Genomic DNA, 16,177 nt, shown 5'->3' with positions numbered 1-16,177 from the left:
CATCACACCAGGCTTTTCTTGGTAGTTCACTGAGAGTAGCTTTAATACAAAAAGCTATATACATTCATCGATGAAGAGGTGACATCTGCTCTAGCATATCCCCTCCCTGCTCAAACCATCAGCCAGCAGAACTGTAACACATTTTAAGTTCACAGTTTTCACAATGCTAAAGCCAGTCCAGGTGTGGGGCACCTGTTTGCAGAAAAGGTTTTTTCCTCAGCTAATGCTTTTATATTACATTGATAGGCATTTGACTTCTGCATTACTCTCTCATAAATAAAGTGCATTGACACTGACTTAAAAGCTGTTACTATTCACTGTGTATACGCTGATGGTCAAACAAGCTATGTAATTGTGCAAAACCTGCAAGGCCACTGTACGTACATATATACATCTAATAATTTAAGTGTTAGGAATGTATCTTTCATTTGCTTATTCCCATTGCATGTTCTCCTTCTGAAGCTTTAATCTTCTGCGCTGAGATCTTAGCAGATGTTTGTCGGTGGTTTAATATTGCATTCCAAATTCTGCAGAGAAGACCACCCCTGTATGAAGAAGAATGGAGAACAGTTTAGGGAAAACTCCCTCATCTCCATTACTTTAAAACGAGCAAGCAGTAAACTCTAGAAATCCCAAGGATATACCAAGTATGACAGTACATAGAAAACACTATGCTGCTTTAAGGTTATGGCTAAAACAACTTCTTCCAGGTCAGCCAGGGGTTAACAGAATGGTGATGAAAGGACTTGAATCAATGGGTGGGAAAAAAATAACTTCTTTGTGCATATTTTCCATATGATTACAGCATCCTGAATGGCGTAGAAATAGTTCCCAACCTTGACAAATGCCAAAACTTAGATGGCTTGAAGCACCCTAGGTGGGGTGGTTGTTATGCTGCATCAGTTAAGGTGTGAAAAACTGTAACAGGAAATCGGAGATGAAATTCACAGCAGTTGCCACTGAGCTATCACTGACCTATCTGAATAACCTAACTTCTAAAAAAGTTTTTTTAGAAATTACTTTAATTAAGCTCTTAACAATGAGCCAAGAAGTACTTTCTTACCGCAGTTGAAGATACCGCAGATCCTCTTTAGTGATATCATTAAGGACAGTACTTAGTGTATAATCTTCTTCAGCAAACTAAAAAGCAAATTTATTCCTAAATTAATATTCCTTCTTTGAAACCAAACTGCTAATTATGACTACAATAGCCTTTTTTTAAAACGGGATTTTTTGTTACTAATTTTTTTTTTTTTTACCCTGTTAATTGCATCCACATCTGCTCCTTGTTGTTTCAGCCAGCTCATGAGCTCAGGATCTGCGTTCTCTGTAAAAGTTGCTGCAGACCATTGGGAGTCTTTAACAGAAAAGTATAGGTTAATACCTCTCAAAACTAGGGCAAAAGTGATGGTTTTCAGACTACTGAAGCTTAAAATAGATGGTCTTTTACGTTACCCTGAGCCAAATCAAATAAACACACCATCCAATATATTTGTGTGCAACTGTCAAAGTATGCAGTGTCTCCTCATACCTTCAGGTTTAAGCTTTAATCGAAGCAAGCGCAATTCCTGAGTTTTTTGCTCCAAAGATTGTCGTAAGAGGGTCTGATACTCTTTCTCCTTCTCAACTAGGTTTTCCAAAAGCCTGTCGGCATATGAGAGAGATTCAAACACAACCACTCTGAGAATAAGTTTAGCTGAAAAGTGTATCATTTTTAACAACTACCAAAGGACAGAGACGCTTGACGCTTTACTCTCTTAAGTAACATATTATGGCTTACAGGTTTCATTTTGGTTGTCTGAGACTCAGCTTAGCGGTGGCACTTTAAGGCTTTCATCTTTGCAGAATTTCATAAATAGCTTGTAAATTCTCTTTCTATTGTTTTGCAGCCTCCCTGGACAGAGTTACTTGCCTTTATACAGTAATTCACTGCTGAACAGTATAGCCCTGATGTTTTACCAGGGACTTTCTGATCACAGATTTACATCACATCCGTAAAGAAGAATGGGACGTTCAGCTGTAACACACTGGCAGCAGCCTACAAATGTCACCCATGAGAAATAGGACGGGGGCTCTGCTGAGCTCTGCTTGTGCTAATTAGTGGGCAGCCTGTCGCGTGGGGCAGGACAGAGCTGCTCTGGCCTTTCCTTGCAGGAACAGCCTTGAGGGCACTGCCACTGGGTCAGGTGGCATCCAAGCAGCTAAGGAAGTAGGAAGAAAACCAGCACAGTTGCACAAGCCTAATTACGTAACAGTAGAAATCCAACGTGACATTCTGCAATTAAGAAATTAATTACGCAGAAACGAAAGTTGTACTGAAGGCTGTTGAGTTGTCATACCGGTGCTGCCAGTGTATTCTCAATCCATTTGTGTTCCTGGAAGATCTGCTTTATCACCAGGCAGTCATACCAGGTGAGCAGCATTTATGTTATGTATGTACATGCCACTGTAGAGAGCAACATCCGAGAGCTTGCCAAAGACTGCCTGAAAATAAATCCACAGTCTTCATAGGAGGGTTACCTTAAGGTCTCTTGTTTAAGTCTGCCCAACTCCAGGCTAAGCTGCTGCTGAGCCTCATGTGACACCACAGAACTAAGGGTGCTGACTCCTGATGTGATGGCGGGATCCTCAGCCCCATTTTGTTCAGTGGGCTGGAAACCGTCTTGCACTTCATCGCTGTCCTTGTCCCCACCTTCAGTTTCTGATGCTGGCTCAAAGTGAGCTCGAAGCTCTGGTAAAATGAAAGAGTGTAAGAATAAGCATTTCTTTGGACAAGTCTGTCTTCAGAGGTACTACAGTTTGTTCTTTATTACTGCGGGTAGGGGAGCTTCAGCTGAGGAAGTGGGCTCTTTGCACAATGTGCTTTCTTACAATACTGAGCAGGGGAGCAGCAAAGCCTTATGCAAGCTGGACCACAGATCCCCCGGCATCAATTCTAAAATGAATGGCACTGTAGTAGCTCAGCTGTAGCGTACCAGTAGAGGTAGGTAGCTGTAGATTACAGCTGTAGAGATGACAAATACGCTTGTGATTAAATGATTTATAAGATAGTTAATAAAATGTATTAATGAGAAACCCCTGAAAGCTTGCTTTTTTTAAAAAAGAAAAAAAAAAGCTATTGTTTTCCCCTAATGCCCAGGACCAAAGAGTTTACAAGCCTTCCTCTTTTCAAAGTAGCATTTCTAACCCCAGTTCTCTCAGAACTTGCTGCAGGTGGCCACCCTTCCCACCAAAGAATAGCTGGCATTCTTCTCCTACAGATGAAGTCCTAAAAAGTTTGTCCAATTTGGCTTGAAAGCCAAAGCAACTTTGGACTGAAAGGGCTCACCATCACAAAGTGCTCTCAGAACATTCTCATACTGGAAGGGGTGCTCAGCACTTCAAAGAGTTACAAAACTACTTGCAGATTTCCAACTTAGACTTATTCCTAGATAGTTCTTAGTCATTTATCCTCCTCCTTCTCAGTGGTGGTGATTTTTCCTACTATCCATCTGTAGGCCAAAATCATACTCCTCCTCATATTAATGCATTCCCTTCTCTGCGTCTGTTCCACAGCTCAGTAATAATTTTTCAGGACACATAACCAGACCTGTGCAGTGCTACCCACCTTGGATTTCATTAAAAGGTTGTACAAAGTCCTTTTCTTTCTTACTAGAAAAACTCCACCTTGGACTGAATTTAATTTGCCTTTTTTTGCCATGGTTGAACCACAGTGGTGGTGCAGAACTACTGGTTATCTCCTCATTATGTGCTTTTGTACTGCAAGTACAGCATTAATCCTCCAGATCAACACTTCTTTCTGTACAACATTCTGACCCTGTGCTTTTGATGTAGTGGCACAGGGGATGCAGTTAATGGTATGCTAACAGATTAAACATCTAAACTGTTCCATTTGCTATAACTTTGATATGCGAACAGTCGTCTTTTTTTAAAAAAAAAAAAAAAAAGATTTTTTTCACCTGCTTTGATTTACCTGGAATAAGAATAGTGACTGCTGCTTGGACTGCACGGCGAATTATGTTATCCATTGCAAACATCCAGTGGGGCCTTATTAAATGATTTCTTAATACTTTGTTCACCTGTAAATAAATAGGCAAGTAAAAGTAGCAGCAAACAACATTTGCTTACACCTTAGGAAAGAAAATCTTGTTTTTCAGTAGTCAAATGAACTTTTATAAAGTAACAACTGCATGAGTCACTAAAAACCTCCCACCTTTGAAAGTCTACACAACAGATTTGACAGTTTTAGGCTAGAGCTTTCAAACCGTACCCAGACTGTGACATTCAAGCCCCTCTACAGTACAAGGAGAGGTAGAACAGCAAATAAACACAGGATCCAGAACAAACATTAGAGCTTGAGGTGAGTGCTTGGGCAGCCCTTCAAGCGCCACCACCTTTGACTTCAAGGCCTACCTGGGAGCGCCCACCTGAAGCTTGCTGAGGCTCCAACACATCAGGGCAATGTGTCCAGCCCCGTGTGCCCCTCTGAAGAGCTTGTCTAGCACCCGTGGCTACACCCCAGGCTTCCTCCTAGAGCAAGGGAACTTTCAGCACTGGTGATCCACAGGTCACCAGGCAAAACCTGACCTTCAAACACCTTTAGTCTTTTCTTAGTCTTCCATACGATCAGTCACCAGGGCTTTGTCTACTCCATACTGCCCGCATCCTCCCACCTTCCCCAGCAAGCACAGGGACTGAGGAACTGGGGCAGAAAATGGCTGTCCGGCATGAGCAGGGTAAGAAGGAAGAAGAGTGAGGAAGAGTGGAGAAGCTGTCCAGGGAGAATTCCTCTCCCCCTGTGCTAGGCAAGGGACTCACCGCATCCTGAAATCCAAACAGCACCAGATGAATCTGATTGATAGAAGTGCTGTCAAAGTCCAAATCCATTTTCAACTTGGATATGGTAGAAGCCATCACTCTCTGCTCAGGAGAGCGTATGAAGTCCCTTAAAATCCCAATAATTTGCTTGATGTGGGCCACTGAAAGTTGCAGTTCTTCAGAGCTCTGGAGAAAAGATAATGAATGGATATCAAGTAAATCCCAGAGTCATTAAACATCTAATTAGTAGCATCAGTATTTTTAGGGTTCCAATTTATAGCTTTGCCCATGTATATTTCACACCAATGCACAGAAATCACAGAACTTTTGTTTCTGCAAAGCCTTTATTTTCTACCTTTTTCTAACTGAAATTTTTTTAATAGTAATTCCTATTTTCCAAAAAATAAATTAAGTCTACTGCTAGTGTGGCTGTCACAAAGGGAAGAGGGTCCAGATAGTATCTACACCTTCCTGCAATGTACTGCAGAGGGCAGCTCTCCTCCATAATAACAGCACAGTGAGTCGACAAGAGACCCAAATTTTTTAGATGCTATCCTTTCAATAAGCTGAATCTGGACTTATTTCTAATTATGCAGACATTTGATTTCCTTACGCAAAAAAAAATGTTTATATATGCATTTATGGTAAGTCAGAAAAAGGTCTAAGATTACACAGTGACAGGACTCAAGTGTTCATTCTATGATTTGCAGGCCCTAACCCCTACAGTTAAAGCCATCCAAGTGCCTGTAAGAACAACTGCCTGTATAATTAAAAGGTAAAGGGAGAAGTATTACAGAAATTATGGAAAAGAGATGATTACAGCAGTGCTGCAAAACAGCTGGAGACTGAGATAAGAATTGCTTTTACTAAATAATCCTTCTTTATCCTGGAAAATATTTACAGCTCTGGTTATTTCTGACTGAGATCTCACGTATGAATTTTAGTCCTCCGTAAGGCTATAAGCTATTTTGCAGTTTAAGCTCAGAGCAGAAATTTACCCCAACTGCTTCCCCAGCCTGAGTTTGCGGGCCTTTCTCTTGGGCCTGTAAAGCTCTTTGGGAGCCCCCAGGGTCTGGGGCGAGCCGATCTGCACCGTTAGGCAGTTTGCAGGGGAAGTGAGTCATGGGGGAGAAGCAAAGCCCTGCGCTGTGAGGAGCTGGCTGCCTGTGCCGGGCTCGGCTGGAGCTGCCCCAGGAGCAGCAGGGCCTCCCGCCAGCAGTGCTGCAAGTACCTTTGCACCAAGAGCAACGGCTGGCCGGGGATACAGTAAGAGGAGTCAGCAGGCTCCTCTTTATGTGAATGCAGTCCAGGTGAAAAACCATAGCTTTGATAAGAATACATAGCATCAGTGGCACGTCAGAAGCAGACATTAAGAAGAAAAGGCTGAGCAATCAGCTGGGTTACTGGTGTGTGGCATTGCCTGGCTATGTGTTAACCGGACATGATTTTTCTTGCTCCTCTTTACAGTCACAAACCTTCCCACACAACCCTTCCCTCTACGGAAAGTCTACCTTAGCTTTTTTAAGATTCATGTACTGTGTTCTTGGCACCTAGTTTACATATGTTTTGAATTAAAAATTGTTAATCAGTTCTCTATTCTTAAAGCAAATAATACCTATTACTACCTTGTGTCCCATTTCCATGTCCTTAAAAGCCAAAACAAAACACAACATCAAAATCACCCAACCCACAACCTCAGCCCCCCAACCCCACATCAAATGCCCCAGACTTCCCCCTCCAAAAAAGACCAAGAGCCCAGCAGCAGGCAAAAGGCGGTGTTTGCTATCCATTCAGACAGCTCACACCGTTACCAGTCTCAGAGATTAAAGATATTCAGAGGAACAATCCAAGCACCTTTGTTTATTAGTTTTCAGAAAGGGAATAATACTACCTAGCTTGTCATTTTCCTTTTGACATGGGAAAAGGCGAGCTGAAGTGCAATTACCTGTGCAATACAGTCCTGCAAATTGGAAGCAACTTTATTCTGTTCTTCCTTAAGGATTTTATATAGGATCGCTCGGCGTTCACTGTCCTTCCGCAGCAGAAACAGACCAGAATCCTTATCCTCAATGGAAGGAGAGGCGCTCCTGTCCTCCGAGACCGAGCTCTCATCAGGCACACTGTGTCAGCAACCGGGCCACGCGCACAAGAGAGACCTCAGCATTAGCGACACAGCAGTACTGTCAGAAGCGAGCAGGGATACTTCGGAAGTTAAAAAGTGAGTTAAACTACAGAAGTGGATTGATCAGACTGTTAAACACTAATTCTGAGATAGAAGATGGCTCAGATCCTCAGCTGGCATAAACCTCACTGAAACCGAAAGCACAAGGCGGATTTCATCCCGCTAAGAAGCTGGCATTAATGTCACCCAGCACTGGTTCAGTTTTGGGGAGGAAAGCTGAAAACCCTGGACTGAGATAACTATTCATTTTTTTCTGGCCCCATACTGTAACATACTAATTTGAAAGTATTGCTTTGTGCTCTCTGATCAGCAGAACTATCTGCTGCCCCTTTCCCACATTTTTTTCAGGAGTACATGGAAGGGTCAACTCTTCCTCTAATTCCTGAATCCATATCCACTCAGTCAGTAAGATGACTGACATTTATTCACTGGGGAGGAAAAAGTATATAAATACATGGAAACCTTAAGGAGAAAGAATCATTGTTCATTAATTAAATATAGAATATATAATTAAATTAATTTATTATTAATTGAATTATAATTAATTAAATTATAAATATATAATTAAATTAACTGGTAACTTGCCTATACAACTCACTTGCTGTTTAACACACCTGCTTATCTAGTCATTACATGAAAAAATTGCCCTCAGATAAAACATAATGTGAATTAAATCCACATAATCCCCCATGGGTATCAAGCGCCAAGCAAATGCTTTACCTTAGTAAATGGGAAATGGGATGCTTTGTCTGGATCTCTGAAATGGATCTCTTCGGCCTTTCAAAAAACAGGTCATGCTGTACATCAGAGTCTGGTGAAACAGAACCATGCTCACTGCTGCTACTGCCAGCCTGTTCTCCATGGATCGGCAGTGGGAGGGATGTATTACGATTGTAATCTAGGAACAGACATTGTAAAACATGTAACAGAACGAGGCAGGAAAGGGCAACGTGCTTAAAACAGCCGTGATCATCTTCAACGATATCAAGACCTAATTTTGCAAAATGGCTGTGGGAGAGGTAATCTTGTGGATAGAAAGCAGCAATACAACTCGCAATCATTATAATGCATAAGCAATAAAAGCTGTGAACGAGCTAACTGCTGAACCCAAAGACAGCAAAGCAGCTAGATACTCATATGAAATGCCGTTTCGTTACCCTCTCTTGCATGCACGCACACACACGTATACAGACACACATTCCCCCCTGCCTTGCTGCTGGTCTCACAAAGTGGTACAACTGGATATACAGCAGTTTAAAGAACCTGAATCAAACCAATAGGTTACCATCAGCTGTTCCACCAGCCATATCTCCAAGCAGAGAGCGTTCTGCTACCCACCCTCCTCACCTCTGCCAGTGTGTGTTAATGGACATATATTTGCTCCCTCTCTGACACCCGAGGCATCTGCCTCACTTGCCTGTCCCCTTGCCCTCAGTAAGGACATTCTCTCTTAGCACTAGCCTGAAGGAAATCTCTTGTCCCTTTCCAATTCATCTTGAAAGTAAGAAGAAATTAAAAAATAACAGATATTGAGAGCTTGCTATAATCCTGATTCCCAGTTTGCAGCTGTGTGATAGGAAAGGTAAGGAAGAAATTGTCAACTCAGAGTGCACACATCCATGAAGCTAAAATATCACAAAAGTTTTTGATGCTTGTCAGTACAAATTATGTGGAGGTGGGGGAGGAAGAGAACTAGAAGTTCAAAGTTGTTCAGAAACCTCTGACATACTCCATGGTACATGACTGATGTTCAAATGGCTGAGGTTAAGCAGTCACAGAAATGAAATAATGTATGTCACCTTGTGAGAACTGGTTCAAGGCATCTCAGCAGTACAGAAAATTGAAAGTTGCTGTCCCAAGAGGAAGGGCTGAGATTTGCTCTGCTCTGGGCTGCCTTTATTATTGGAAAGAAAAAAGGGATAGAGACAGGATGGAAAGATGGGGATAAAGCTGAGGAAATTGGCAGTGAGGGAAACGGTAGAGGGAAGAGACAGAGTGAACTGCTGCAGCTGAGATTGCGGCAACTGCTGGGCTAGGACCTGCCTTATGCCCCCAAACTCCCCTTGGAGATGGCTGCAGGAGCCAGCACAGTGAAGCACACACTCGGCTGCAGCCATGCTGCCTTTCCCTCCCCTCACCCAATAGACAGTCTTCATAGCATTTGCCCCCTTTGCTCATGCCCATGGCCATCACTGAGCTTGCTTCTTGCTGTAGCCTAGTGCTTAACCCTGCAGCATCAGATCCTCAGGCCATCTGAAGGAGCCCCATAACCCCATCAGTGAGCGAGAGAAGAGAAGAAAGGAGGAAAGCAGGAGGAGGTGCAGAAGACAGCTGCACTTCCCCTGGTATTTGACAAAGAGCCTGTTGCTACCAGGGCAGCTAACAAGGCAAGCTCGACCCTTTCTAATGCCACACGATCTTTCCAGGAAAATGTCCTCAGCCAAGGGCTGAAAAGGCCACAGGAGAGCTTTGTTGCAGTGGGGCAGAAGGCTACAGCCTGCCAATAGCTCCTGACTGCCACCACCCTGGCTGAGCAGTGTGAGCTCTCCCATTATCCCAGTGTAACTGCAGGGATTGCAGTTCTCAATGCCCTCAGGACAAGAGATGATGCCCATTTCCTTGCTGAAATCAATTCAGCTAGATGTTATAAATTCTTTGCTAGTTTTTCGCCTTAGAATTTCATTCTTTCAAATGTTCCCTGCTGAGGGGGAAAAAGCTCAAAAAGGGAAGCAACTCAATTTGCTTTGGGAGTGTGTGTATGTGTGTATGCAGACAGGGGAAACAAGCAGCAAGATCAATGGCTTTGCTTGTTTTTAAATGGACATTTCCTTCAAACACTAATTATTTATTTGGCAGGTCTGTATTAAGATTTGTTATCTTATCACTGAGAAAGTGGCTGATATATTTGGGGGGGGGGGGGGGGGGAAGAACACGCTAGGCAGATAAAACAAAACAACCCGCTAAACAGCTACTTCAGCACCTATGTGCCAAATTTCCAAGTTACATATCAAGTTTGAAAATGCTGACCCTTGTAGACCCAAACACCTAACAGACTCACATTTTCAGGTGCCAAGCACCTACTCTATAAAACTCAGATCTCTGAAGTGTATATAATTGTGAATCTAAAATGCAGGATTGCTTTGGAAAGTCTTCACTGAATGTCATTTTTCTAATTTTAATTTACTATAAATGAGGCATTTATTTTTGGGGAGAGGAAAAATGGGGTTGGGAGGTTTCAGCAAGCAAAACACAAAATAAGCAAGTCACCATATTTTGTGGAATTGTTAAATCCAACTATGTCTAATTACAAATCACAGGCACTTTCAACAGTTGAGTTCCTGCTGCTTTCCTGGCACAAGAAATGTCCTTAGTAAAAGGGAGTGCTTAATGATTCCAATCTTTTATATAACACTTAATGATGATGTTGACTTGGATTTGGCTGATAATTCCTTACCTGAAGGCTTGAATGCAATTCTGCTTTTCTTGCCCTTGTTTACTTGTTTCAGGAAGGCATCTCTGAGCAAATCAGATGCTGTAACGCGTTTACTAGGATCAGGTTCAAAACAGAGCAAAATAAAGGCCCTTGTTTCAGCAGACAGTGATTCTGGAATTTCAGGATGAATCTTAAACATCCCAACCTGCAAGTAAAACACAGATACAAATTATTTTTACTAAATAATTTTACTAAACAACTGCAAGGAAACCATGGGCCAAAGCTTTCTTAGTATGATCTCTCACACTCTCGCTGACTCTCGTGGAAAAGGAGCCATCCAGGTACCCACACAGAGCAGGGAACTGACAAGGCTCTGATCCTGTTTTACTTCATTGTAAACATGGTGTGAATGTCCATGTGGTATTACACAAATGTCAAATTATGGATGTATGCAACCATCTACCTTCAGGCAATCTCGGGATCTGGATATAAACCACACCAAGTGCTTCAAATGCTGCTTCTCCTACCAGCATTGAGAACTGCAATCCCTCCAGCTATTGCATACGCCTCCAATCACCCCTGCCCAGTACCCATGTCTCTCCATTGCTGACTCCTCCAGCACATTCGTGCCCAGGAACAGGAATAACTTCCTCCTCTAGCACCGACTGCCTGGGGCCTGCACCTGTTCTGCTCCTGCCGCTGCCAAATTTTCTTGTACGAATGCTCACGATGACCTTGCCAGACCTTGTCACCACCCCCAGCACTCAGGCCAGATGTCTTCCCTAGCCTTTCAGTGTTATTTAACTGAAAATCACATTATGTCCAAAGGTTTAACAAGACCCCCCACTCTTTCTTTAAGTAATGAAAAATGTGCTTCTACAGGTTGCTCCCTAGTGATTTTTCCAGCTCCTTCACTGCCTTCTTATTCTCTACTGCCAATCTGGCATAAATGTTTTGAAATGAGAATTGTGTGACATGTGTGCACTGTATGGCATGTATCTGGCAAGATTATGGCTTGTAGTCTCACCATCTTTACATAAAACAGACTCTGGAGAACAAGCAGAAAGACAGTGGCCACAAGGGAGATAGTAGCCCAGCAGTTAAACAAGCACCAGCTGCTTGCTAAAATGAAGAGTTGTTTAAATAATCTCATTATACAGCTGCATTAACACACTGTGGCACCACTAGGCACTCACAATAGTGGTTCAGCTTCAATGCAAGCTGAAGCAAAAAATGCTGAGCAGTCGTGCTTCTGTTTGAATGACAGTGCAGGATATAAAATGCTAATAATGCATTAAGCTCTTCTGAACCATGACTCTAAGCACATTCAAAACTCAGTATTTCCTGCATGTAACATTTTTAATACATGCAACTTGCTAACCTCTGCAATTAAATTGACATATTTAATAAATACATTGAATTAAAAAAAAAAAGATGTTATGCTCTTTTGGTAGGATACAACATCTATACATTTACCTTGTCTGATGGAGCACCTTCGTCTGATTTGTAAAATCCCATGCATATTTTGGACAGTGCTTTATAAATAGGGTACATAGTTTTACCACTTGAAAACATCAGCCTGGCAAGATTTTTGCTTTGGAGCACAGAGAGAAGACAGCCACCTGCTTGCTGTGCTCTGACAACTGCTCTTGACACGTCTGTGGTCAGCCCGCTCCTCCTTGTGCACTCTGGGGACAGGCTCACACAGCCAGCTTCAGCTGTCACAAGCTGATATTATAACCTTATGTACTAAGCAAAACCCAGGAGAGTCCAAACCAGGACGAGGAAATTTGAATGCATGTCTGTGATCTTATCTCTATCTCTGTGGCTCAAGGAGAATAAGTTTTGTTGCAAGGATCCTGAAACTGTGGCAACGTTAGTTTACTTTATCTCCATTCAATATCATTTGTTTGCACTCCTTTCACACAGATGCACACATACTGTGCTCATAGATGACATACCAGATAATGGACACTCATCAAAGAATTATTTCCAGTTCTGTTTCCTCTAGCCCCCTTTTCTCTACTTTGTCCAACTCTTTGGTCATTTGCAATCTCTATCCTGACTGCACAGTCAGACTCAGACCTTCCCTCTCCTCACCTGCCCTAGGCACAACAGAGTGTGCGTGTGTGGAGGTGGGGAGTTCAATATCCCAAGTTTTCCAGGCCTGTATTTACATGCCTACCCAGTTGGCCTGCTTAATTCCTGGCTTAAAACCTAGCTTCCAGTTTGCTTACTTTTATTACACAGCAAAAAGAAACCACAGTTTGCAATTTATGGTGCCCAGCAAGAAGCAGGTCCAAGTAGGTCCCAGCAGAGCCAAGAAACAGAAAACGAAAACAAATGCTTGACTGTAGCACATTAACACAGTCTGCAATAACAATACTAAACACTCTACCACATCCTTGAAGAAAGAAGGGCAAGAACTTATTTTTAAAAATGCCAATTCTGAGACTTCAGAACACAGCTCTGTGCCCTGGAGATGCCTATGGGCAGGACACAGGGACATGCACAATCCTGCCAGAGCTCACCTCATGAGCCTGTGCAGAGCTCATCATGCACCCAGAACTGAACTAGCGCTTCCTGACAGTTCAATAAACTGTGCTGAAAAATAAGACATGTAACTCACTGAACAGTTCAACTACGGGCCAGATATATAAGATGAAAAGTCATCTGCCGACAGAACCACATCTGACATTTACAGCAATGTGGAAAAAAGTCTCTTTCCACGGCTCCCTCAGGAAAGCTTTAGTGAACCAAACCATGTTCACCCAGGCAGCTTCTTTTGAGGCAGTGTCACAAGTTGACAGCACCAAGGTGACATACTATACCATCGAAATAACTACATCAAAACCCATAACCATCCCTTTCTTTGCCTTTTAGCTGTGGTGCACGGGACAACTCACAGGCCTAGTATGAGGCATGGCTGAATTGCAGCCCACCTTACTATACTTATTGATAAAGATCTGATTTTTCTACCATGGTTCCATTAATAATTATACTAATGCTCACACAGTGACTTTCAACAACATAAACAAAAAAATTAACAATATTGATAATTTAAAGCAGTTTGCTGAGTTATGGATATGATAAGAATGAGGACTCTGAAGCATAAGTGAAAACTTCAGTACTTTACTAAAGGTCTACTGCCAGCCAGTGGAAGAACCAAAAATTTTCAGTCTGCATATTTGACACATTATCACATCATAGCTTTTACACGACTGTTAGTTTTAGAGTTAGAACAAGTAACTTTTTTCAAATACATTTATTATCAAAACTATCTGAAGCATTCTCTTCTCAAGTGTTAATTTGTGCTTTTGAGAACAGATACACTAAGAGAAACAAAGTACTAGAGGCAACAGTTTACTGAGGAGGCAGCTTTGATCCAAAGGCCTTAGAATGTAAAATACAGAGTATTTTACTCCTTCAGTACATAACCAGAAATCTTGGAAAGTTAGCCACTTCTTCCACCATAGCTTCCCACCATGTTGCAGAGACTGGGCCTTTGAAAGACAAGGCAAACAGACCATCTAGGAGGGAGGCTCATAAAAAAAGACTTAAAGGAGCAGAAATAACTTGGTTGTCATCACTGCAGAGACTGGTTGCCAAGAAGGAAATCATAAACCAAGAGCAGGAGATGACAGAAGTAAGAGGGTAGAGAATATTAGTTTTCGTAAGTCTTCAGTCATTTTTCAGGTTGCTGCTCTGAGTCACAACCTATTTCCAGCACAAAAATAAATGATTCCCCTCTAGAGCAATACAGCTTAGAGCAGGGAAGGATCATTCAGTGAGAAGTAATAACACAGGTCAGACTGTGGCTTTGTGTAAAACCACTCATATAACAAAAGGTTGCTAACAATTAAATTAATATTAAAAAATTAAGTTAGTATTTCAAAATTCATAAACTCTATATAAAAAAAGCTGTACGTACTTTAAACATTGCTGCTTGAGGCTCCCCTAGTTCATGAAATGGAGGTTTGCCTGTTGCCATTTCAATAACAGTACAACCTAGTGACCAGATATCAGCTGGTGCACCGTATCCTCGTGGTCCTTTATCGATGATTTCTGGAGCCATGTACTGCAAGGTTCCTAGTCAGGACAAAAAGAATAGTCAAGTGTTATAGTCTTCATTCTTATTAAAGAGAATTAACATACCACTAAGCAACCCAAAAATTGTCAAATGCAACCTGTATAGCCAAAATACTTGATTTCCCATATCAGCACAGAAAACTAGACAGAAACTTAAGTTTTAACATCTCTGTAAACTGTCTTTTTCCCCCCCCCTTTCTAATACAAGGCTTCAAACTGCTGAAAGTATATTCACCACATAACCCAAATGCTTCCTCAGAATGGAAAATTACATCAGTTTTTGCAGACACTAAATCGTAAAGATTATGCATGTAAGAGGTGATGAAAACCTGCAAAGCGACAGATAGTCTTCATGAGAATAATTTTTCATATGTTTACCTCTATAATGAGAACACCGGTGACAGGCAATTTCAAAAAGTTAGTTTGAAAATAAGCTATTTTTGTAAATATAAGATAATAAAGATAAGAACATTTTTAAAAACGTCAAGTTTTACACAAAAACAATCAAGGTTGTAATCAAGGTAAATCAATTACACGATAACTAAAACAATAAGGGAACCCATCATAAATTGCAATTCCAGGAAGTCTTTTGGATGTGCTTGGGATTTCTGACTTCCAAAGGTGGGGGGGGTGGTGGGGGGGGATCTATTGAAACTTCTAAAGCTATACATGTTGGCAAAATAAGATCCTGCCTAAGCCTATAGTTGGCTCTTAACAGATGATTCTGAATGTCTGTAAAGTTTGCCTGTAGACAACCTGACTGTAATACTAGTTATAATACTGATAAAAAAAAAGAACAGTAAAAATGAAATAAAAGATGGTCAATTTGGAATCACTGATATTCAATTGTATACTAACACAGTTAACAAGAGGTCTTTACAGGAGGACAGTCCACACCAACAACAGAAACCTATAGATGTTCTGAGTGTTTTGAACACTATAGTACTTTCTCCACATGAAAGTACCAGCTCTGTTATGACATCTTTAAATTAAATTATTTTTCTTCTTAAGAATACAATCAAATTACACTGTGGTAAAGCCGTGAACTATTAAGTAAAGGACATCTGGTGAAGATAAAAGGGATTGGATATCACTATGTTCATTAAATGTGACTGCTGTAGAGCAAAAGTTCAAGCCACAGCTTTGCCCTCAGGCTGTGTGTCTTGAATGGAGGGATATAACGTTTAAACCACTAGAAGTCTGATTCTTCAAATCATGTGATTGTATTACATAATGCCTAAAATCCACAGAGTTTATGCACTGAGTTAAGGAACAAAACAAATTGCAAGAGACCTTTTAAGACCCTCTGGGCTATAGCTACCTGCTTACTGATTTTAAATCCAAAATGAGAACTTAGGTAAAATATTTATTCTCATGGTAAATTACATCTCTGAGGCACAAACAAGGCTGCAAACATGCAAGAGAACAAAGAAGAAAGGCACAAGAAAAGATTTACCTCCTTTTATTACAGTATGGTGACTTTTCTTCAGATACCATTTCTCCACATATCATCTCTAACAACAACCAGTTGCTAAAAAGCCACTAAGGAGCATGTAAAACGCAGGCAAAGACAGAATTATTTTCCTCTAGTATCTGCTCCAACCATAATAGCAATCAGCCATAATAGTGGCTTCCTGGGCCTAAATTAAATTTTG

General features: G+C 41.4%; 1 protein-coding gene across 1 annotated transcript in view; it reads right to left on the bottom strand.

Moving 5' to 3' along the window:
* Window positions 1-332: 332 nt before the first annotated feature.
* The window catches only part of MAP3K15 (mitogen-activated protein kinase kinase kinase 15), a 92,442-nt gene continuing 76,597 nt past the window's right edge, over window positions 333-16,177 (bottom strand). The window contains exons 19-29 of the mRNA XM_072852608.1: window positions 14,365-14,522; window positions 10,455-10,638; window positions 7,721-7,898; window positions 6,764-6,938; window positions 4,819-5,004; window positions 3,974-4,079; window positions 2,521-2,731; window positions 1,532-1,644; window positions 1,260-1,357; window positions 1,064-1,140; window positions 333-545 (exon numbers count right to left, since the gene is read on the bottom strand). Of these exons, the coding sequence (XP_072708709.1) occupies window positions 425-545; window positions 1,064-1,140; window positions 1,260-1,357; window positions 1,532-1,644; window positions 2,521-2,731; window positions 3,974-4,079; window positions 4,819-5,004; window positions 6,764-6,938; window positions 7,721-7,898; window positions 10,455-10,638; window positions 14,365-14,522 (1,607 nt within the window). The 3' untranslated portion in view covers window positions 333-424. The remainder of the gene's footprint in view (window positions 546-1,063; window positions 1,141-1,259; window positions 1,358-1,531; window positions 1,645-2,520; window positions 2,732-3,973; window positions 4,080-4,818; window positions 5,005-6,763; window positions 6,939-7,720; window positions 7,899-10,454; window positions 10,639-14,364; window positions 14,523-16,177) is intronic.

The sequence above is a fragment of the Ciconia boyciana genome, chromosome 1 (genome assembly GCF_034638445.1).
Source record: "Ciconia boyciana chromosome 1, ASM3463844v1, whole genome shotgun sequence".
NCBI lineage: Eukaryota > Metazoa > Chordata > Aves > Ciconiiformes > Ciconiidae > Ciconia > Ciconia boyciana.
Note: the sequence above shows the minus strand (reverse complement) of the source record. Positions and strands in the feature narration are given on the sequence as shown.